The 25708-nt window shown below is 39.7% G+C and overlaps 1 protein-coding gene across 1 annotated transcript in view; it reads right to left on the bottom strand.

Moving 5' to 3' along the window:
* LOC137208786 (zinc finger protein 184-like) overlaps positions 1-25708 on the bottom strand; it is a 36941-nt gene that overhangs the window by 3117 nt on the left and 8116 nt on the right. The window contains exons 6-12 of the mRNA XM_067709468.1: positions 21620-22784; positions 11217-11624; positions 10910-11037; positions 9284-9499; positions 7838-7923; positions 2028-2154; positions 1598-1696 (exon numbers count right to left, since the gene is read on the bottom strand). Of these exons, the coding sequence (XP_067565569.1) occupies positions 1598-1696; positions 2028-2154; positions 7838-7923; positions 9284-9499; positions 10910-11037; positions 11217-11624; positions 21620-22784 (2229 nt within the window). The remainder of the gene's footprint in view (positions 1-1597; positions 1697-2027; positions 2155-7837; positions 7924-9283; positions 9500-10909; positions 11038-11216; positions 11625-21619; positions 22785-25708) is intronic.

The following is a 25708-nucleotide window of genomic DNA, read 5'->3' as shown; positions in this document are numbered from 1 at the left end:
GCAAGGGGCTAACAATAGCCAGGACAATTTTGAAGAACAAGATATTAAGTCTCACTATTAAATATAGTAATTAAGACAGCCTGGCATTAGAAACTTGGCAGGTGACAGAGTGGCATTAACTATTCAATAATTGGTTCTTGGACTGATTATCCACATGTAATAAGTTAAACTAGAGCTTCACCTCATACTACATATAAAATAAATTCAGATTTAACCTAAGTATGAAAATCAAAATCTTAAAGATATAAAATAATATATTTTTTCTATAAATCAATAAGGAAAAAAGATAATATAAAAATTCACAAAGGATATAAACAAGTAATTTACAGAAAAGGAATCCTGGATAGATGACCAATAAACATGAAAAATATGCTCCCTCTTATTAGTAATCAGGAAAATGGAAAAAACCAACAAGATATTCACCCACTGAATTTATAAAAATGTGAAACTTTGACAATGCCAAGTGTTGACAAAGATGCTGAGTTCTGGAACCTCTCAAAACCTGCTGATAGGAGTACTAATTGGTGCAACTAGTTTGAAGAACAATTCTGTAAAACCTAGCAAAATGAAGGTGACCCAACAAGTCTGCTTCTATCAAATATCTCAGAGAAACACGAGAAGTTTTACACAAAGTTTTACTCCAGTATCTTTGTAATCCCCAAATTCAGAAACAGTACAAATGTCTATCAACAGGAAAATGGATAAACTGTGCTTTATTAATTCAACAGAAATGAATGAACCAGAACAATATGGATAAATATCAACGGTGTTGAATGAGAAAAGCAAGTGGAAAAGTATATATACCATTTATTTAAAGAATAAGAACATGCAAAACAGCATTATATATTGCTTGGGGGATATACACATGCAATACAAGTATGAAGATACATATACAAATGAAAATATTTAAACTCAGAAGAGTTGGTTGTTTCAAAAGGTAGGAGGAGAATAGCGGGGCTTAAACTCTGTTTTATTTCTTAATCTAGGTGGAAGTTACATAGAAATTTATTATAATGTTCTCTATGCCTTTCTGAATATCTAAAATATTTCATAATAAAAGCAAAGTTTAAGGAGATTGTTAAAAACCATTGGATTTGATGAGAAGGAATCCTGTGGTAATTTCTCTTGCAGGACTTTCCATAAACTAGTTATTACAATAAATAAAGATACTTGAGTTAAAGGGAGAGTGAGAATCAAAGCTAGGATTGTAAGCTGAAAAACTGGTGAAAAGTAGAAATAGAATTCAAGAGAGAAGATTAAAGATTTGTAGAATGCAGTGAGAGTCCTGAAAAGAGACCTGTTTTCTTTGAGGAGAGACCACGTACATCTGACTGCTTAGGGAGGGGAGCTTTCGATTGGCAGACTTCAGGATACTGAAGAAAGAAGGAAAATCAAGTTTAACCTTAATGAAGAGAAGACTTCTTTTCCCTCCAACTTCAGAGACTTTTGCAAGGTTAGGTGAAAGAAAGGGGTGCAAAGGGAGGGGTAAAATCGGGTTCAGTGCATGCCTGTCCATCCTCTCAGCCTTCCCGCAGCCTGGGAAGATGCTGGGCACTCTGGCCTACATATTGAAAGGCACCATCTGCCTTGGTCTCACCTGAACTGGGATCTCCTGGGCCTTCTTTCTCTGTCATCCATGGCGCTTCTCCTTTCTCCAACTGGGAAATCACACTAGGTTTGGAAAGTTGACATCCTACTTATGGAGTGAAAAAAAGGGTATGAATATTTATGCTGAGGTCTAAGAACCATCCCTGGAATGTAGTTCCAATCCTCTGGTATTTAGGGTCTCTGAAAACAGAAAGGGGCACCACAGCATTTTTTTCTGTTCTCACTCTACAAAGTAAAACCGTTCCCCCAAGGGAGGAGATTCAGGTATGTTCTGGCTTGATTTTCAAAGGAATGAGACGTCTATCTCCAACACAGAACCCAAGGCCAGGCTCCAGGGAATCTACAGCATTTAATAATTTAGGAATAGTAACTGTCCTGTAATGGGTAGGTTTCTGGACGTATGTGTAACCCATGCTTACCCACTGAGACCAGGTTCCCATAGTTCTCCAGCATCACCTCCCGGTACAGATTCCGGTGAGCAGGGGCCAGCTGCCCCCACTCCTCCTGGGTGAAGTCCACAGATATGTCCTTGAAGGTCAACAGTTCCTATAATATCAAATATATTCCTTTTCAGTCTGAGACCACCTCCAACAAGATCCAAGATGTTCTTACAGTATTCTAAATTCTGAGAGATTCTAAACTAGTTTTACTGGGAGCCTCCTCTGGATCTGTTTGGTGATTCTCGGAGACTACCATAAGTAATTAAACGTACAGAAGGACAGATGGTCACATATGTCTTAGAAAAAAATTAAGCAGGATAAGGGGAACAGGGAGAGCCACAGTGTAGATGGGGAGGATCGTTCACGTAGGGTGGCTGGGGAAGGCCTTCCTAAAAGGGTGATATTTGAACAGAGACATGAGCTCAGTGAGGAAAAGCCACGTGGAAATCTGAGGGGAGAGCCTTCCAGATGTGGACAAAGGACCTGAGGTGAGAGTGTCCTTGGCTTGTCTGAGGAACAGGAGAGTAGCCAGCATTGCTGGAGGTGGGCTAGTGAAGGGGAATGCAAGGAGATGAGATCAGAGGGGCTGGGGGAGGGAAGAGAGGCTTTTAGCACTTATTGTCACAAAGACCAGTGCATCCCTGCTGAGTTGAAATTCTGGGGCCCTGCTGGAGTTTAATGCAAGATGAACAAAACTGTCTGGGACTGTGGTCTAACCCCTCCCTAGCTCAAATACTGAAGAGGTAAAAAGGATCAGCCCCTCAGCAGTGGTGGCATGGGGCACTGGTAGTTGGGTTAATCAGAAGTGAACTCAATCGAATTAAAGTGTATCTCAGCCAGAGCTCAGCCACAGCTCTAGGAAAAATATGAATAATCAGTCCCTCACCTTAACCACCAGTCAGAGGAAAAGGCTTAGAATCTTCTGTAAATAAATGGAACAAACAAAAGAAATAAACAGACTATATCTATGTTTCTATCTATCCATATATACCTTTATTTGTTAATTGTTTATTTAACAAGAGAAATTATTCCTTAGACCAGATATTCATGTTTCATAGTTCAGGAACACAGGTCAGTGACAAACTTCATGCAACTCAACCCAAAGAAATTCTTTACATTCTAAAATCACTTTGCACTCTGAAAGATACCAGCCTTCCTCATTGCCTCAAAATTTTTCATGGAACCACAATTTCTGTAGAAATCTGCATATGCCTTCTTTCTTGGTTCAGCCAAAGCAATCCTGTAGAAAGCTGCAACCCCCAGGGATACAATGAATGCTCTAACAGTATAAAATAGTAGATGCTTGGCCAGGAGGCCATGCATCTAAGGTTTCGTCAAAGAACTGGAAATCATGGTAGTTATTCACCTCAACACCAACGTCCTTCCAGGCTGATGGAGAAATGGACCTATCTATGCATATTTCATCCTCCACCATTCTTTTATACACAATATCTGAACTACAATAAAAAATTATTAGACATACAAAGAAGGAGGAATATCTGACCTATAATCAAGAAAATAAAAACATAAGAAGCAAACACCTAGGTAACCAAGTCATTAGAATTAGCAGAAAAGAAGTTTAAATAAATTATTAAAATATATGTTGAAGAGGGCTTCCCTGGTGGCACAGTGGTTAAGAACCTGCCTGCCAATTCAGGGGACACGTGTTCGAGCCCTAGTCCAGGAAGATCCCACATGCTGCAGAGCAACTAAGCCCGTGCACCATAACTACTGAAGCTTGCACACCCTAGAGCCCGTGCTCCACAACAAGAGAAGCCACCACAACGGGAAGCCTGCACACCGCAAGGAAGAGTAGCCTCCACTCCCCGCAACTAGAGAAAGCCTGCACACAGCAATGAAGACCCAACGCAGCCAAAAATAAATAAATAAACTTATTTAAAAAATAAAATATATGTTGAAGAATTTACAATAAAATATGGATAGAATAGGTGAAAACGTGGGGTTAATTGAGGAGAGAGAAATGCTGAAAAAGAACTAAAAGACAATTCTACAAGTGAAAAATACAATATCTGAAAAATCCACTGGATGGGCTTAATAACAGATGGACCCTGATGAAGACAAAATCAGTGAAACTTAACACAGGTCAACAGATAGTATTCAAATGGAAGCACCAAGAGAGAAAAAGAAAAACAAAAAACCAAAAAAAACCTGGGATAATATCAAGTAGTCTAATATACATGTAATTAGAATCTAAGAAGGAGAAGAGAGAATGAGCAGAAAAAAATATTTGAAGAAATAAAGGCTGAAAAATTTGCAAATTTGAATAAAAATTCAACCCACAAATCCAAAAGCCAGCAAACCCTCCATGGGGGGGAAAAATTCAGAGAATATCATGTCTATGCACATCATTAAAACTGCTGAAGAGCAAAGATAAAAGGGAAGAACATAAAAGTAGTGAAAAAAAGGTAGGAAAGGAGGAACAAAAAAAAAAAGAAAAGTTGGTGTAAAACAAAGGAACAAACAGAAAGACATGTCACATCTGGGGAAAGAATAAGAATAATAGCTGACTTCTCATCTGAAACAATACAAGCCACAAAATCATGGAACATCTTTAAAGTGCTTAAAAGAAAAAACAGTCACCCTAGAATTCTATATTCAGTAAAAGATTCTCAAATAGGAAGACCATATAAAGACATTTTTAGATCACCAAAGCTGTGAGAATTCATCATCAGAACACCCCCGCTACAGGAAATGCTAAATGACATTCTTTAGGCTGAAGGGAAATAATGTCAGTTAGAAACTTGGAACTTGGTGGTGGGATGAATTGGGAGATACTGATTGACATATATACACTGATATGTATAAAATAGACAACTAATAAGAACCTGCTGTATAAAAAATAAATAAAATAAAATTCAAAAGTTCAAAAAAAAAACTTGGAACTAAAGGAAGGAATGAAAAGTGCTTGAATTGGTAAATGTGTGCAAAGATGAAAGGCTCGTTTTTTTTTCCTTTTCTTAATTTCTTATAAGACAATTTACTGTTAAAAGCAAAAATAAGAACAATGTATTATGGGGTGTATAAGATGTAAAGTGAAAAGCATGATGACAATACACAAAGAATGGGAAGAGTAAATGGGAAAATAAGGCTTTCAAATTATATGTGAAACAGTATAGTAATAATTCAACTGTGACATGTGAAAAAGGCATATTGTAATAGCTAGAGCAACCACTAAAAACAAATGAAACAGCTAAAAAAGTCATTAGAGGACATAAAATAGAATACTAAATAAACTGCACAATCCAAAAGAAGGCAGGAGAGGAACAAATAAACAATAGATTTGACAAACAGCAAACAAAGAACAAGAATATACACTTAAATCCCACCACATCAATGATTATGTAACTGTAAATGTACTAAGCAAGCACAACCCAGCTATATTTAAGAAGGTCACACTTTAAATATAAAGGCACAAATAAGTTAAAAGTAAAAGAATGAGGGACTTCCCTGGTGGCACAGTGGTTAAGAATCTGCCTGCCAATGCAGGGGACACGGGTTTGATTCCCTGGTCCAGGAAGATCCCACATGCCACGGAGCAACTAAGCCCGTGTGCCACAACTACTGAGCCTGCACTCTAGAGCCCACGAACCACAACTACTGAGCCCGCATGCCACAACTACTGAAGCCCGCGCACCCTAGAGCCCATGCTCCACAACAAGAGACGCCACCACAATGAGAAGCCCGTGCACCACAATGAAGAGTAGCCCCCACTCGCCACAACTAGAGAAAGCCCAGGCGCAGCAACAAAGACCCAATGCAGCCAAAAATAAATAAATAAATAAAATTTAAAAAAGAAAGTGAAAGAATGAGAAAAAGCTATCCTATACCAACAATAACTAAAAACACTGGAGGAGCTATGTTAAATCAGACAAAGTGGGCTTAGGAAGAAGAATATTATGAGGCATAAAGAAGAGACATTTCGTAATGATAAATGGTCAGTCCATCAAGAAGACAACAATCCTATGTGTTTATGCACCTGATAACAGAATTCAAAATAAATAAAGCAGAGTTGACAGAACTAAAGGGAGATATAGATGAAACTATAATAATTAGAGATTTTAACACTCCTCTCAGTAAATGACGGAACAAGTAGACAAAAATTCATCAAGGATATAGATTTGAACAACCTGTCAACCAACTTAACCTAACTGACATTTGTAGAGCACTATACCTAACCACTGCAGCATATAAATTTTTTTTTTAGATTCTTTTTTAAAGTAAACTTTTTATTTTGAGATTACAGATTTATTATATAATTTTAATTGTAGATTTACATGCAGTTGTAAGAAATAATGCAGAGACCCCATGTACTCTCTACTGGGGGTAAAACAGAGTTTTAATTGGAAAGGGGCACAAGGGAACATTCTGAGATGGTGGAAATGCTCTATATCTTGATTTGGTTACATGGTATATACATATGTCAAAATAGAACTATGTACTCCCTTAAGTGTATTTTCCTATATGTAAATTACAACTCAATTTTAAGAAATTTAATCTTATCCCAGTGCTAAGAATCCCACCAGTTTTTGACAAATGTCAGTCAGGTGGTAAGAATTCCAGATAAGTGGAATGTAGATATAAGATACCTCTTCAAATAATTAGAATATTATTACTTCTTCCATATTACCAGAAATAACCCTGGAATACATTTCAATCCTAAAAGGTGTTAGCATCTGAATTAACAGAGGAAACTGGGATTGTAAACAGCTAAAAAAAATCACCGAGCAAGTAAACACAGGAGATGAGTTCAAATCCTGTACCATCTAATTTCAGAACCCAAGTTCTCACCTAAAACTCTTCTGTCCTCGAATAACATCTCCTCTTTAACAGTCTTCCTTTCTCATTTATTCTACAGTTTTCCTTCTGTTTCACCTATGCTTCTACCAGGTGGTAAGGACACAGTTTCCACACCCTGTTGTAACTGCCCAGCCTGTCTAATGTGTACGCTCTGTGGCCTGACCATTTCTTCTCTTCTCACGTCTTTGGCTGCAGTTTGACCTCTGCTCCAGACACTATTCTAAGGGCCACCTCATGAAGTGATAGATGTACCTCACTAAAAATGTCAAAACTTTATTCTCACTAAGTTTGTTTTTGAGTATGAAATACTCATAAAAATTGAGGTTTATCGGACTTCCCTGGTGGTGCAGTGGTTAAGAATCCGCTTGCCAATGCAGGGGACATGGGTTCCATCCCTGGTTCGGAAAGATCCCACATGTCGCGGAGCAACTAAGCCTGTGCACCACAACTACTGAGCCTGCGCTCTAGAGCCCACGAGCCACAACTGCTGAGCCCACAAGCCACAACTACTGAAGCCCACGTGCCTAAAGCCCGTGCTCCGCAACAAGAGAAGCCACCGCAATAAGCCTGCACACTGCAACGAAGAGTAGCCCCCGCTCGCCCCAACTAGAGAAAGCCCACATGCAGCAACAAAGACCCAACGCAGCCAAAAATAAATAAATAAATTATTTTTAAAAAATTGAGGTTTATCTTAGGTCCCAAGTTTTTAGGGGCTAGAATTTATATCACTCATTTCGCTTTCTCTACAAAAATTCGCACAACGTTAGATCTAGACGTTGGTTAGAAACAAGCGTTTTCTATGAGTAAGGAAACTGCTGTCACTGCGGCCCAGTTTTCTGTAAAAGACTAACTTGCACTGAGTTCCCTGGGTGAAATTAGCCTCAATATACCCCAACTCCCCAGAAAAGGGCAAGTCATAATCTTAAAAACCAAAAAGCATGTCAAGAAAGTGACAGGAAACTTCAACCCACTTGGGAGTCTGTTGTCCGGGTCCCGGGAGTCACTTCATCCTTTAAACTTTCTCCCTGGGTCTCATCAGCATCCTGAGACAGCAGAGCTGAGGAAGGAAAAGAGCCAGAAAGTTTGCATCTCCCCAAACCCCCCAAATAGAAAAACTGCCTGTAGATCTGCTGAATATGGCCCCCCTCTCAAAACATTCACAGAGGGACATTCAGAGCAACTCAAGAGCAGACTGGAGCCTCCTTAATGAGGAGGATCTGCAGGGCATTGCTTTGGGCATTAATGCTTTCCAATGGCCAGTGCTGGTACAAAAGCACAGACCTACCAGCCACTCCTTTGTTCAAAGGTTCCCGACAAGAAAGAAAAATACAAACACCTCCCATGGACTTCAAGGCACTCTATAATCTGCCTGAAGCACATTTCCCCAGCATTAGTTTCCTCTAACCACCATCCTTTATCTGTGGGACACATACACTGACCACATTCTTAACCCTTAGTTAGACTAGAATAGTCTCCATTCTCTGAACCACTCTTCAAGGTACCCACTTTTGTATCTTTTCCTCAATTCTTCCGTAAAAAAAGCTTAGACATCTTTTAAGGCCCGATTCAATGCTACCTGCTTTGTGAAATTTTCTCTGATAAGTACAATCAGAAGAATGTTTCCTGTCTCTTGTCTTCCAAAAGAATTTTACCATAGAATGTATTTAGGCTACTTTCTATTCTTTTGACCTGAGTATGTGTCTATCTCCATCAATTAATAATTAGCATTAGAGATCATTATTCATTTTTCCATCCATCAAGATGCTTAGCAAAGTCCCCTGCCTGACAGAGTTAGAATATAACAAATACAAGCTGGATTTGAAGTGTTATAGGTATGAACTAAGAGACCACATGAGACATACAAATTCCTCTGTCCACCCATCTATTCTGACCCAACCACCAAATACTGTGTAATCTTGGTTATGTTTCCCAATGAACTCATATATTTCAAGGTAAAATGAGAGTAACTAAGCATGTCATTCCTTCTTCCTGGCAGGAGATGAAAAGAAAGAAAAAAATATTGGTTTGGGGTTAAAATGATTGAAACTTGTGAAGGAAAACCACTGGAGGGCTTAAGAAAGTAGAAACCTTTGACCCCAATGTCTGTGAGTCACACTTACACACTTGGGAGCCGCTGGTGGGGAACACCCTGAATTCTGTCTTCCTGTCCTGTTCATTCGAGGACATGAGATGGGAGCAGCATGGCACACGTGTTGCAAAGATCCAGTGCCCAGAGCCCAACATTTCCTCTCACAGCTATCCCTTTCCCCAAAGCCATAAGCATGAGCCCCAAGGACCTCCTTTCCTCCAATTTTCTCCCCTAGAGACACCTCAATGATGTGTGTACCTATCTTTCTGCAAGCAAACTGAGACCCCTTCCTCTACCTCCATCCCCTCCCTCCATCAGCCTCTCTCACCTTCTCCTTCAAACATCTTGGTCACGTCCTCCCACAGGGGCGCCCCTTCCTTGGCCTTCCGTGGATGGTGCAACTTCACCCAGGTGCTGGCCTCAGTGGGCAGGGTAATCAGGAGCTGCTGTAGCATGATGATGCCACCCGACTGGCCTTGTCCACTTCTGGGGAGGACACTGCCAGAGCCTCTGCTGAGATGCCTCACAGTTGTATGGTCCTCCTCTGATCACAATCTCCTGCCCTCAGGACTTTGGCCTGAGGACTTTGGTCCCTGCGGCACCAGAACCTGGGGGCTCCTAGAGGCTAATGTGGCTTTAACAGCCCTGAAAAAGTGACTCCTTTCTGAAATTAAGTACTGCCTGCTTAGGAGGCGGCCGGTTGAGTAGGTCTGAGTACATGCCTCTTCATATTCTTCTAGAGGAGCAAAAGGCAGGAGAGGAGGGACCCAGAAAACTGATCATACAGCTAGAACTCCAGAACTTCCGGAAATATATTTAAAACTGCAAAAGATCCAAAAACAAAGATGTGGCATCAGTGTGGAAGTAAGTATAATTGGTGCTTTGGATGCGGCTTTAATTTCCAGTTCTATACACACTTTCATAAACAGCCAGTGACACACAAACACCAAGGATACACAAACATACACAGTCCCTGCCTTGACTTCCTTCCTGGTAAGCTGCATGCATCTTCTGCCTGGATACAGACGTGGGAGTTAAGAGGGCAAGTTTAGAAACCAGACAGCCTGGGTTAGAATCCTGACACTTGCACTTCAAAGCTCTAAGACACTTCAATTCTCTGAGCTTCAGTCTCATCATCTAGAAAATGCAGATAATAAATGTACTTCATAGGGCTGTAACCATGTTGGGAATACAGTGCCTTCATAGACTTTATTAGAAACCTTTTGCTTTAATGTTGCAATCATAGCATTACCTTTTAAAATTATTTTTTAAAAACAATTACAGATCTGAATTTAAACTTCAAGTATCTCAACTGATGGAAAAATCACATAGCTGTGTTTTCACACGGGCAAGTAGTGACAGACACATCACCACCCACGTGGATGCCCAGAAGCTGGCAAGTCCTTTTACTCTGGGTTAAGATACAACCTGCTTTCAGAAATGTTCAACTGGGGGAGAGGGGTATGTCTTCAAACGGAGGAAATATAGTACTTTGAATATAATGAGGACTACTGCATAACCGTTTGTAGCAGGAAAATTTGGAAACAGCCCAAATTCATCATCTCATCGAAACCCCTGGCATCTGGACATGTGCCTCCACAGCGACCAGGTCCAGTGTATCCCGGCCCCAAGAACAGTCCCTAGTCCTAGCTCCCTGGAAAGGGAGCTGGCCTAACTTTTTGGAGTTTGTGGGGCAGGCTTCTTCTTGTTTTCAGCTGTGACTGATGCAGAGAAAGGAGCAGCATCCTATGGATAGGAGCATGTGGAAAATATCCAAACCCTGATTAAATAGAAAGTAAAATAGCTTGTTACCAAAGTGAGGAAACTTTCGAATCTTATGAAATGGTTAAAAACAGAGAAGCTTCATTTCGAGATGCCCCTTCTCACTGCTCCCAGACGTGCCTCCCTCGGACTTAGAGACTTGCAGACACAGGCAGCTTAGCTTCCTACTCACCAGACCGGCCTTGGACGCTGGCAGGACGAGAGATGGGGGCGTGAGAGAGCCCGTTCTTGAGGCTTTCAGCTCCAGAGGGTGTCTCTTTAGAGAAGGGCCGTGGGTGACGGATTTTGTTCTTTCCCGGCCTTTTATAGACAGACCACATCCCCACCCAACACAATGATTCTTTTAAAAACGCCCAACGTTCACGCAGGCTTCCTTCGGAAGCTCAGAGGACTATCGGCCTCCGGACGGGACCGGGGAATCTTTTCCAAATTCCCAAGAGGCGGCCTAGGGCGGGTGCTGCGGCACCAGATGAACCCACCGCCCCTCCACGGTATCCTTTCCCGGCCGCACCCCCGGGAGCAGGGCTTTGGGGGCCACAATGCGAGGGGTGCCCAGAACCGGCTTCCCGCAGACCCGGGCGAGGATACAGCTCGCCGGCCGCTGCTTTGATGCCGGCCCGGTGGCAGCAGCCAGGCCCACCGGCGCCCAGCCTCCTGGGCCGCAGCCCGGGTGTCCCGGCGCCTCCACCCTCCCGGCGCGCCGTGGCCTTTGCCCGTGTCCCGGTCGCTCTCGCCCGGGCCCTGGCGGGTTCGGGGTGCGGCCCCAGATGCTGCGGTGCAGCCACAAACCCCGGCGCCCGCCCTTCTTCCGGCGGCTCAGCACGCCTGGCCGCCCGCTCCGCCCACGGGGAGCCGCGAGGGCCCCGCCCTCTCCAGGGAGGCAGGCGCTCCGGAAAACCCGGAACCCAGATTACGCCGGACTCCCCCGCGGCACGCGTGTCCCCAGGGCTGCCAGACCCTGGTCAGCGGCCACCCAGGCGGACCGCCTGCGTTTCCTGACTGTGGTCCCAAGAGACTAGGTGGCCCGCCCAGCTCTTCTGGTGGGGAAGCCCTTTCTCTGTCGTTCATTCGTTCATTTATTCAACTATCTTCTGAGTGCCTATATCTGCCACACATTGTTACAGTCTCTGGGGAGATACCAGTTATCAAAACGCAGTCCCTGCTTTCTTGGATCTTAATTCTGGCAAAATTAAATAGGTAATAATAATGTAGAAAGGGAATATCGCCTGCCAGTCCAGTAAACAGCAAATTGCCTGCCATCAAGCCATCAGCCACTGCAGCCCTCCACTGAGGGGAATTCAGGATGGGGACAAACAGGAAACACTCTGCACTCTGGATACTGGCCCTAGATAGTTAAGATGCGTATCTAAGGAATAATTTCAATGAGCCCAGACTCTTGCATCTTCCCATAGACAGGAAAGCACTAAAATCATTAAGATTTTTTGAGATGTCCGTAGATTAACAGTAATCTTTTTATGTTTGACTACATGTCTTTCTTCAGCAAAAAATCCTATGTATCCTGGCTCCTCCTTTACCTCTTCAAAGCAGTTCCTCAGAGCTATCTGAAAGGCTGTCTCCCAGGCTATAGTCCTCAGCAAGTTCCCCAAATGAAACTTAACATGCAACTTTTAGGTTGTGCACTTTTCTTCAGCCCACAATAAATAGAAAAATAAAGAGATAATCCCCCAAGTGATGGTAAGGGCTATGAAGAAAAAGGAGGCAGCGTGTGGAGAGGGGGATAGGCGATGACTGGAGTTCCTCTTTCTGGTAACAGTGGGCTAGCGTCTTTATATCAACCCCCCTCAGGAAACGACAAATTAAAAAATAAAACTCTGGAATACATGCAGAGTATATGAAGTTCTTAAAGGAATGTATTAATTTGCTAGGGCTGCTACAACAAAATACCACAGACTAGGTGGCTTAAATAACAGAAATTTATTTTCTCACAGTTTTGAAGGCTAAAAGCCCAGGATCCAGGTCTCAGCAGGACTGGTTTCTCCTGAGGCCATTCTGCTTGGCTTACAAATGGCTCCCTTCTCCCTATGACCTCACATGGTCTTTCCTCTGTGTGCTTTCATGCCCCTAGTGTCTCTCTATGTGTCCAATTTTCTTCTTCTTTTTATAAGGACACTTCTTAAAATCTCCTCATATGAAGATTGGATTGGATTAGAGTATACCCCAATGCCTCATTCTAAATTAATCACCTCTTTAAAGTGACCAAGCTTAAACACTTGAATATGTGATTAAATACAGTCACATTCTGAAGTACTGGGGGTTAGGATTCCAACATCTGAATTTTAGGGGGATGCTATTCAGCCCATAGCAAGCTGTCTAAGAGATGTCATGATATTAGGGAATTGCCAGACCAAAAGCTGGAAAGCCAGGATCCTGGGACATGATATGACTTGGAAGATGCCTTTGCTGAGGGTATTTACCTAACTGGAAAATTATAATTTTTCACTTCAGAGAAGAAAAAGTAAATAAAATACAGTGTGTGGGGAGTGAAACAGAAGACCCTCTGTATAATAACTGGGACCCCAAAGGGCTATACACTCAGGAGAAGAATGAATTGGAAGTGGAACAGCTTCAGGGGAATTTACAGGCTAGTGTCAAATTGCCTGTCCAAGTCTTGATTTTGGTTTAAGGTGGGCTCTAACTGAGATGCTATCAGATGCCTGGCAAAAACAAATACAAATCCTCTCTGGAGGAAAGCATTATAATTATAGGCCTTAGATTGTTCCTACATGTAAGTTTTTGTAGAAATGGTGAGTACAGAGTTAAAGATAAACCGGTACACAGGGAAACTAGACTCCTAGTGAGTATTTCAGCAGAAACACAAACAACAGAAATAGACCTACAAAGACAACTGCTTTTGGAATTACCAGATGCAAAGTATAAAACAATTTATGTTTTCTTTGTTTAAAGAAATAAAAGATAACTCAGACAGTTTTGGCAGATACCTGGAAACTATAAAAAGTGATATAACATATTTTTAAAAAACTAAATAGAAACTCTATGACAAAGAAATACAGTAACAAAATTAAGAATTCCTTGAATGCATATAATGGCAGATTAGACATATATGAATAGAGAATAAATGAAATGGAATGTAGGTCAGAAGAGATTATCTAGAATGAAGCATTAAGAAACAAAAGGATGAAATATATGGAAGAGAGAATAAGAGACATAGATGTTACAGTGAAAAGATCTAGCATAAGTTTAAGAGGAGAAACAGAGACAGTATTTGAAGAGATAATGGCTAAATATTTTTTAATACCTGTGAAAGCAAACAGATCACAGATTTAAGAAGCCAAATAACTCTCTAATGAGTTAAATAAAGAGAAATCTACACCTAGACACATCATAGTGAAACTGAAAAAAACTAAAGACAAAGAGAAAATCTTAGAAGTGTCTGTGGTAGTTTTAAAATATGCCCGGGCTTCCCTGGTGGCGCAGTGGTTGAGAGTCCGCCTGCCGATGCAGGGGACACGGGTTCGTGCCCCGGTTCGGGAGGATCCCACATGCCGCGGAGCGGCTGGGCCCGTGAGCCATGGTCGCTGAGCCTGCGCGTCCGGAGCCTGTGCTCCGCAACGGGAGAGGCCACAGCAGTGAGAGGCCCGCAAAAAAAAAAAAAAAAAAATGCCCATTCCTTCCTCCCTCTCCCCTTGAATGTGAGTCAGACTAACTTCTAAAGAATAAAATGTGGGATTCCCTGGCAGTCCAGTGATTAAGACTCCATGCTTCCACTGCAGGGGGCGTGGGTTAGATCCCTGGTCTTGGAACTAAGATCCCACATGCCATGCAGAGTGGCAAAAAAAAAAAAAAAAAAAGAGTGGAATGTGGTGGAAGTGACAGTATGTGATTTCACATTGCCACTTCTGCTTTGCACACTCTTTGATTGCTTGCTCTGAGGAACTTGTCAGCCATTTGAGTTAGCTATCTTGGAAGTGTATCCTTTAGCCCCAACCAAGCCTTCGGATGACTCCAATCTCAGCTGACATCTTACTGCAACTTCATATTGACTGAATTCTGAGCCAGAATCTCCCAACTAAGCAGCCTCTGAATTACTGACTCATTAAAAAATGTGAGATTAAAAAATGTTTATTTTTTTAAGCCATTAAGTTTTGGAGTTACTTATTATGCAGATATTCCTAATTAATACAGTGGCAAATTTTGATAACTAGCACAAGCAGCATTGTGACAGCTAACTTATCATCTGTGATAATGGAAGCCAGAAGACAGTGGGATGAAATCTTCAGTGTGTTGTAAGGAAATAATTGACAACACAGAATTCAATGCAGAATTTTAAAAAAATCTTTCAAGAATAAAGGAGAAATAAAGACATTTTCAGACCAAAAAAATGAGAGAGTTTGCCACCAACAGACTACATTAAAGAAAATTTTCAAGGCTGAACTTTAGGCAGAAAGAAAATGATTCCAGACAAAAGGACAAAAATGTAAAAAGGAACAAAGAAAAAAAATATGTGACTATAAAGGAGCATTAATGATGTAGAGTAAAAATCTTAATAATTTGTGAGGTTAAAAAAATAGATTTGGAGATACAGGGATATATGTATATGTATATGTATAGCTGATTCACTTTGTTATAAAGCAGAAACTAACACACCATTGTAAAGCAATTATACTCTGGTAAAGATGTTTAAAGAAAAATATTTAATATCCAAAAACAATGGCATAGAGATTGGGAAGATGGTGAATTGAGTTAAAGTATTCTAAGTTAAAGTGTTATAGTTAAAGTGCTCTAAGGACTATTGTAGACAAGAGTAGAGATATTCATTAACATACATTCTGATAAGTAGAAAATGTATATTGTTAGCCAGTAGACTTATATTACTGAATATGAAAACCTATTATAAAGTTATAGTATCAGTAATTAAGACAATGAGGTAGGTATTGGTGCAAGAATAGATAAACTGACAAAGGAACAAGAGTCCAAATTCAGACCTACATATATACCGTCACCTGATTTAGAAAAAGGGTGGAGGAAAAGAAGGTCTTTTAAATAAGTTGGTGATGGGTCAGTTGGACCTTTATATTGACCTCTACTTTACAACATAAACAAAAATCAGTCCTGATGGATTTCAAATCTAAATGTGATAGATAAAACAAAATTTTTTAGAAGAAAGTAGGAGAGTATTTTTACAACCTTGAAATGGGCATAGATTTATTACATGGAATAACAAGTGCTAAACATAAAGGACAAAATTAATAAGTTAACCCAGATTAAAATCAAGGACCAGAGATTTCAGGTATTTTTGGTGAGGGTATAAATTGGTACAACTATTTCAGAAAAGCATTTGGTAGTAGCATTTACTGAAGCTGAACATTATGATCCAGCAATCCTATCCTTTGTTATATAACCAACAGAAATGGATACATGTATTTACCAAAAGACATATACTAGAATGTTCATAGAACATTCTTTATATTAATCCCAAACTGGAAACCACCCAACGCCCATCAGCAGTGGACTGAGCAAATAAATATTGTTATATCATACAATAGAGTACACACAGCAATGAATATAGAGACTAGAACTACACACAACAATATTGATGAACCTCACAAATATAGTATTGAGCAAAAGAAGCCAGATACAAAAGAATACATGTAATTTTATTTAAATAAAATACAAAAACAGGTGAAATTAACCTATGGTGTTAGAAGTTACCTTTTAGAGGATAGTGACTGGAAGGGAGCACTGCTTCTGGATGGCTATAATTTGTTCTTAACCTATGAGCTGGTTACACAGATGTGTTTAACATTTTGAAAACTCATTAAGATATTTATCTCTATATATGCACTTTTCTGTATGAGTATAATAATTTAATAAAGTTTCTAAAAAATGCATGTTGCAAAGCAGAAATAGACACACAGACGTAAAGAACAAATGTATGGATACCAAGGGGGAAAGGGGTGGGGTGGGAGGAATTGGGAGATTGGGATTGACACATATACACTATTGACACTATGTATAAAATAGACAACTGAGGGGAACCTACTGTATAGCACAGGGAACTCTACTTAATGCACTGTGGTGTCCTAAATGGGAGGGAAATCCAAAAGGGAGGGGATATATGTATATGAATGGCTGATTCATTTTGCTGTGCAGTAGAAGCTAACACAACATTGTAACGCAACTATGCTCCAATAAAACTTAGTTTAAAAATTTAAAAAAAAGCATGTTGTAACATTCAGGGTAACCACTAAAAGAACAGAAGTAGAATATCTAACTTCAAACCTAGTAAAGAGGGGGAAAGAAGTGATAATATATAATCAACCCAAAAGAGAACAGCTATAAGTGGGGAGCTATTTTATACAGGGTAACTCAGGAAGATCCCTCTGATGAGATGCTATTTGACCAGAGACCTGAAAGAAGTCAGGAAATAAGCCACATTTATATCTGGAGAAAGAGCATCTTAGAGAAGGCGAAGGCCCTGAGGTGGGAGCAGGGATGGGCATATGCATCGACCAGCAAGAAATGCTGTATTGCTTAAGGCAAATCATAGTGAGAACATAAGTCATATGGGTACTATCTGGAGAATAAACTGTAGGGGATGCAAGTGTGCAATAACCCATTGTGAAAGAAAATAGTGAACTAAATTAAGTGGCAGCAATGGAGGTGATGAGAAAAGATATATTTTGAAGATAGAGCCAACAGAATTTTCTGAGGGATTGAGGAGTCAAGATGATTCTGATTGGGCAATTGGATGCTCCCATTTACTGAGACAGGAAATACTGGAAACGGAGCAGGTTCAGAAACAGACTTGTTAAATTTGAGATGCCTAATACACATCCAAGAGTCAATTATGCACTTGGAATTAAGAGTCTGAAGTGCTGTTTGGGGTCAGAAACATGAATTTGGGTGTGCAGTGATCTGAATGTGTCCCCTCCGAATTCATATATTGAAATCCAAAATACCCAATTGACAGTAGTTAAGAGGTGGGGCATTGGGAGGCACTTAGGTCAGGGGGGTGGAACCCTCATGAATGAGATTAGTGACCTTAAAAAAGAGCCCACTGGGCTCCCTAGCTCCTTCCACCATGTGAGAACACAGGGAGAAGTCGGTAGTCTGCAACCCAGAAGAGGGCTTTCACCAGAACCTGACCATGCTGCTATCCTGATCTTGGACTTTCGGCCTCCAAAATTCTGAGCAATAAATTTGTGCTATTTATAAGCCACCCAGTCTATGATATTTTTCTTACAGCAACCGGAACAGACTAAGGGTCCGTTAGTAACAGACCGTTAGTAACGGCGGGAGAGGGAAAGGGAGTTTATTCTCTGGTGTCTCTTCTTTTAAGGGCACTAATTCCATCATGAAGGTCACTCTCATGACCTCATCTAACCCTAATTACCTTCCAAAAGCCCTTCTCCAAATACAATCACATTGGGTGTTAGGGCTTCAACATACATATTTTGAAAAGAAACTTTTAGAAAAATAAAGGTAAATAGAGGAAACTTACCTGTGTTTTGAAATCAACTACATATATTTTCATTAAAATGTCTCATCAGAGAAATTAAAAGACACATGAATGTCACACACAGCCCAGCTCCTGTCCCAGCAGTTTAACCCATCCAGCATTTCAACTGCTTAGCTGTGCAACCTTGGGCATATCATTTATCCCCTCAGATCTTCAGTGTCTTCATTTATAAAATGGGGGAAAATAATAGTATCCATTTCATAGGAATGATTCCATTGAAATGAGGTCATCTCTGTAGATGTACAGAGTGTGTTTGGCACAATCAATTGAAAGAGGGTGACAAACAATGAGGGGTATTTGGATAATTGACTAGAAATTTGGAAAGCAGAAGCATTTAGATCCTCAACTGCATCAGATGTAAAAACATAAACTCAAAATATAGGAAATAACCTTTTCAGTGATACCAAGACTAACAATAGTCATACAAATAAATTATATATGAAGGGATGAGTTAAACTGGAGTGGGGGGCTGTTGAAGGGGTGGAGCCTGGCTTCCCCCGGGAGAGGGGCTGTGCATGCCACCATTCAGTCTCCATTTCAGCCCTGTTTCTTACCCCTGTCTCTTCTGTGTCTGGTGTCTCTGATTCCAGAGCAAATTGTCCTTCTCCAGAGAATAAACTCTAGTCTCCTTTGGGATGAAGGAAGGTGGTGATGTAAACGCTTTTACAAAAACAAAGATAAAGTCATGTAGTTAATCAGCCCTACTTAACTGCATTTTAAACAAATTAACTTAAAAATACCCTTCTATCTTAAAAGTATGTCAGTTATGATTCACCATTCTTAGAGGCTTATAAATTCTGATCCATTTGCAAAGAAAAAAAAAGGAAACGGAAAAGTTTTCTCACCTATAAAATCTAGGTGAGACAGTATAGGAACTGCCTTTCTCTACTGTCATCATAGATACGTAATTCAATTCAGTTCAAATCAAAGCAATTCAACAAATATTTCTTGAGTCCCTACTGTGTGCCAGGCACTATTCTAGGCACTTATGATACACTGGCAAACAAAACAGATCCCTGCTGTCATGCAGCTTACATATTAGTAAGGGGAGACAATAGTAAATAATAAGCATAGTAAATATGTAAATTATCTAGTATGTTAGGTGATATGTGATATGGACAAAGAAAGAATAGAACAAATTAAGGGGGGGTTGGGAATATTGAAGTTAGGGGGTAAGGGACAGGTTGCAGTATTAAGTAGCATGTTCAGAACAGGCTTTAGTGAAAAGGCAACATTGAGCAAAGATGAGAAGGGAAGGGTAGGATGTCCGAAGGAACAGCTAGTGCAAAGGCTCAATGGCAGGAAGAGGTTGGAGTTCAGAAGAAAGGTCTAGGCTGGGGACGTGAATTTGGCAATTAAACAGAGATAGTATTTTAAGCTATAAGACATTATATGAGATCACTGAGGCAGGGACTCACTGAGGCAGAGAAAAGTGATGGTTATGCCTTTCACTAAAAGAAGCAATCAGAGAAACCCAAATTCTTGGGAAATCTAAGACCATAGAAACATGGACAAACATATATAAGGAACAGTGAGCATCCTCACTCTGTCCTCTGCCCATCAAAGTCATACAGGACCTAAGAGTTAGAAGCCAGTTGTTTTTTGCTTTTTTTAAAGTAAATATACTAATAGAAAATATCTAGAGATAATGGTATATATTCTGGATTAACAGCTTTACTTTTGATGGTTCACACAATGCTCAGGCAGTTGAATTGTTTGTTCTTCCATTTAAGAGTAAGAAGTTGAACTTGACCAATCTTCAACTATGTTTGGAAGGATGCAGTATTTATAAATACAGTGAAATACTATGAATCAACTCCTCCACTTCTTCTCTCATACTTACCTGCCTCAGTTTGGCCCGTGGTCACTTTCTCCCTGGTCCTCTTTGGTGGGCCTCTAGATGTGTTTTTCTGGGGCTATTTCAAAGACCCTCCCACTCAGCAGAAAGCACATTTTTGAATCTAATACTGTACATTTGGCAAATGGAAAGTCAAAAACAATTAAAATGGCAGCCACCAATCTTAATATATCTATCTTCAAAAAAACATCAATATGTATTAAGGAATTATGGCTTAATTTTCTTACGTGTAATAATGGCATTGCAGTTAAGTCTTAACAGAGTGGTGGTTATCTTTTAGAGATACATCTCAAAGCACTTGTGGATGAACAAAAAAGCATCATTATGAACTAAAGTCTGCATAAATATCTCCATAAATAATTCCTAGGTTTCCACAATAGCATCATAATTGTGATTTAAAACAATTTTTTTTGCAACAAAATACCAAAGGAATTGGTAAGGAAATAAGATTTTTGGCATAGATATAAACAAACATACAAATTTGACATTAAATGACAGTCCATTGTCAGTATTAATCATTTTACATACTCTGTAGCAGGAGTGGCAAACTACAACCCTTGGGCTAAATGCAACTCAAACTTGTCTTTTAAATAAAGTTTATTGGAACACAGCTACACCCATTCATTTGTCAGTGGTTCTCAAGTAGGAACTACCTTGCCCTCCAGGGGACATCTAGCAATGTCTGGGGAAAGTTTTGGTCATCACAATGGATGAGGGGACTACTGGCATCCAGTGGCCAGGGATGCTGCTAAACACCCTACGATGCACAGGATGGCTGCCCATAACAAAGTATCTGGCCCCAAAATATCAGCAGCACCAAGATTGAGATACCCTGATTTATATATTGCCTCTGGATGCTTTTGCACTAAAATGGTAGAGTTGAGTAGTTCTGACAGAGGCCATATGGCATACAACACCTAACATATTTACTATCTGGCCCTTTATAGAAAAAGTTTGCCAATTCCTCTCTATAGAAAACCATAAAATATAAGTATCTCATGTATAGCACATTATCTATCAAGTCTAGAAAAATCCCTTTAACATTATTTCTTCTAGAAATGAGACAACTGACATTTTTATTTATACCTCTTCTAGCCATATAAAGAGCTATAGTAAAGATTATATTTTATTCTGATTCATTAAAGGGATATTTAAAACAGTGACTCTCAAAGCCAATCACAGATCACCGGCCTGTTGTGATGATTTCACTGGCCCACAGTGAAATGAGAAAAATAAAGATAAATTTGGGAGATTTTCATAAAGCTAAGTTAATTCAAATGTAAAGGGCTGTTCTCTATGAATATATCCTTCCTGTATTTTTAAATATTAAAATGCCCTTTCTTTTCTGAAACAATGCAGATAATAGGTAGTTCTTTTTTTAATATGGCAAAATTAATAGTTGTAACATTGGGTCAAACCATTAAAAAATAATTATTGGTTCTTGAAATCCAAAAGTCAGAAAACCATAGATTTAGAGGTTTTTGCTCCAATTTGGGGATTCTTTGATGTTGAATATATTTCACATATCATTGCTGAAGGTATTTCTTAAATGTGTTTTGCAATGTCGAATGAGTGATGAACTACAGCTGAAGGCTTTTCCACATTCATTACAATCATATGGTTTTTCTCCAGTGTGAATTCTCTGATGTTTAGCAAAGGATGAATCATGCCTGAAGGCTTTCCCACAATGACTGCATTTATAAGGTTTCACTCCAGTATGGACTCTTTGATGGATAGAAAGATGTATTCTCTGGCTAAAGGCTTTCCCACATTCCTTACATTTATATGGTCTTTCCCCAGTATGAGTTCTCTGGTGTTGAGTTAGGTATGTGCTGTGGCTGAAGGTTTTACTGCATACATTACAAATATAGGGTTTCACACCAGTATGAATAATCTCATGTTGCCTGAGGTGTCTAATCTGGAAAAATGTTTTTCCACAGTCTTTGCATGTAAAAGGTTTCTCTCTGACATGAGTTCTCAGATGCTGGATCAGCCCAATGCTCTGGCTGAATGCTTTCTCACATACACCACATTCATAGGGTTTCTCCCCAGTATGAATTCTAACATGTTGAGTAAGAGATGATGGATGTCTGAAGGTTTTCCCGCATTCTTTACACTCATAGGGTTTCTCGCCAGTATGGATTCTCTGATGTGGAATAAGGGATGAACTTTGGCTAAAGGCTTTTCCACATTCTTTACATCTGAAAGGTTTCTCTCCAGTATGAATTCTCATGTGTTCTGTAAGATGAATGAGCTGTTTGAAGATTTTTTCACAAATATTACATTCAAAGGTTTTCATTCTTGTATAATTCCTTGAGTGATTAATCAAACCTAAATTGTATATACTTTTCCTTCTAGATATGTCATATTTATGGTGTCTTTTTCTTGGAGGATCTATTGGTCCTGGAATAACTTTTGAGCACACATTAATACTTTTCACACATCTGTTAGATTCTTGGCCTCTCTCCTGTGTGAGTGTTTTCTTGTGGATCAAGGGGATTTGCCCTGCACCCATTCCTTGGTTCTCCTCGTGGTTTTCTAACTTATGACATTTGGAGTCCCTTCCCAATGTGGAAACCAAGGTGCTTCCTCTTGTGGACCTTTCCATCATCAGGTCATGGTGTAATTCTTCCCATGAGATGTCACTCTTTAAGATTGACTCTTTGGTTTCTGTTTCATCCTCCAAGTCTGAAAGAAATCCAAAAATATAAATAACTCATATTCACTGAACTTTAAAAAATAAATGGCCACAGTGAGAACAGGAGGGAAAAAAAATAATATATACTAGGTACAGGAGGGTTGGACTGTCTTCAAATAGGATCCTGCCACCTAGAGAGCTGATGTGAAAGTAACAAGGTGGTCAACACAAAGAAGCTGTTAAAAGTATGTAAGGTGACTTTAAAAATTGGGAGGAGTTCATCCATGAGAATTGCAAGAGGAAATGGACTAAGATGAAAGCATCACTGGAAGGGCAAATATCAGAGATAAGACAAGGAGATAAGAATTCTAACACGATATCATCTCGAGCTTATATTTCTATGACAAAATTTTATTTACTTAGAAAAATTTAAGTATCTCATACTCTGTGCATGTTAAAATAAAACATCAAATAATATAGAAATGCATTCACCGAAAAAGGATAGCCTTTCTCAATCTCATCCCCATTTCCTTTAATCTCTTAGGATTTTGGAATGCATCTGTTCAGACATTTCTCAATAATATACACAAGTGAATGTGTGCATTTGTGTATATATTGTCATAAATATACATTTCTACCCAAAAAAGGGGATCATGGAATACATATAGTTCAGCATGTGGTTTTTTTTTAAGCTCAATTATATGTCTGTACATTTAGATTTATCTCATTCTTATTAACAATTATACTACATTCTACTTACAAACATATTTGTTTGACTTTACTAAAAAATATTTAGGTTGTCTCTGATTTTTCACTTTGTCATTACATGTAAGTTTGTGTACACTCCTGTCAATGTTTCATAGGATTTACTAAAAAGAAAGTATTGGGTATGAGTATGTGGGCTATCACTGAATATGGGTGCCCCTCCCTGCAAACTCACTGGATTTTTATCAATCTTCATAATTTCTGCCTACATAAGAGGTGAAAAATGATTTCTTAATTTGTGACAAAACATTAATTACACTGTAAACTCTTAAAAGATAGAGAATATGTATTTTATCCATAGTATACATGACACAGCATTTTTGGATGAGGGAGTTTCCTGGATTTTTACTCTCTATTCCTATCCAACCATTCTGGACCCTGTCATCCTAAAGCACCAATATTTCCAGTTCACGGCAAAATCTTAGTCCCCAGAATGTTTAACCTCATTTTAGTAATAGCACATACAAAGTACTTGGTAATAGCTGAATAAATTTTAGAGTGGACTCAAAAAGCAAGTAGAGATGTTTGGATTACTTACTACAGGGAATAAGACGACATTTAACTTTTTAGGGTAAAAAAAAGATAAATGTGATATTTCAAGTGATCAAATCTGGCAGTAACATTCAAAATGATTCAGAAAGAAAAGGAAGACATCAACAAATGCAACTAGAAATTATAGTAATTGGCATGGGATGATGGGAACCTGGCTTAGCAAGGTCAACAGAGATGAAGAGTAGAAGTGGACCTAGCAGGTAATATCAAAGAAAAAACCACGGAGAATGAGGGAAAAACAGAGTAGAAAGCATGATACATTCTTGCTGATACCATGATTTCTAGTCTCAGAGGTTAAAAGAACAGGAGGAGTCAGGATAAGAACTTTGTTTGAGAGAGAAGATAGCTTCTGTTTTTGGATATGCTGGGCTTGAAGTAACAACAGCATGTCTATATAGAGATGTCCCAAACACCAGGGATATGTGAGAACAGAGTTCATATGAACATATATGACAAAGATGAAAATATGGGGAATATAGATGTCAAAGGGATAGTTGAGACCATCATAATGCATTTGTGGGAGTTTGTGCAGAAACAGAACAGCAGTGTAAAAGACAGTCTCCTCAGGGATTGTGGCAGAGACTGTTGGCCATTCTGAAATCTCTTCTCCCTACTTCTGGACACAGAACTATACTATATTTCTCAATCTTCCTTGAATTTGATTGAGTGAAGTGACAAAGGTCTCCCCCATTAAGTGAATGAGAGTGAAAAGTGATGTTAGCCATTCCAGTCTGGCCCGTAAAAACCACCCAAATGAACCCCTCTGTGCTCTTCTTCTACTGCTGGCCAAACTTAGTTGATGAGGAGGCCCTTGAGGATGATGGAACCACCATGTGGAAGGAATCTCTGTCCCTGAATTGTCAGGGGGAAAAGAACTGTCCACTGAACTAAACAGATCAATACATGAGCAAGAAAGTCCTATTCTGTGTGAGCCAAACTTTACAGTCTATATACTATAGTAGTTTAGCTTAGCCTAACAAAGGTGTCAATTATATATCTGCATTAAAAAAGGAGACTGATGAGAAGCATTGAAGAAGCAATAAGAGAGATAGAGGAGACAAAAATTATTGAGTTAGCTGGTGGAAGAAAAGATACCAAGAAGGTGGTGTGGTCTATATAACCTAATGCTGCCCTGCAGGACAGTACCATAAGAACACAAACTGTGGCAGCTTCCCTGGTGGCACAGTGGTTAAGAATCCGCCTGACAATGTGGGGGACATGGGTTCAAGCCCTGATCCAGGAAGATCCCACATGCCACGAAGCAATTAAGCCTGTGCGCCACACTACTGAGTCTGAGCTCTAGAGCCCACGAGCCACAACTACTGAAGCCCCCGTGTCACAACTACTAAAGCCCATGCGCCTAGAGCCTGTGCTCCACAAGAGAAGCCACTGCAATGAGAAGCCCGTGCACCACAACGAAGAGTAGACCCCGCTCGCTGCAACTAGAGAAAGCCCGTGTGCAGCAACAAAGACCCAATGCAGCCAAAAATAAAATAAATAAAAATTTTTTTAAAAATTTAAAAATAAAAATGGGTTGTAATTAAAAAAAAAAAAGAACACAAACTGTGGAGTCAGAATGATTAGACAAATACTGATTCCCCAAGTAGTAGCTAAACAATCATGTACAGATTTCTTAACCTAAGAGCCTTCTTTTCCT

Source organism: Pseudorca crassidens, chromosome 2, assembly GCF_039906515.1.
Source record: "Pseudorca crassidens isolate mPseCra1 chromosome 2, mPseCra1.hap1, whole genome shotgun sequence".
Lineage (NCBI taxonomy): Eukaryota > Metazoa > Chordata > Mammalia > Artiodactyla > Delphinidae > Pseudorca > Pseudorca crassidens.
Note: the sequence above shows the minus strand (reverse complement) of the source record. Positions and strands in the feature narration are given on the sequence as shown.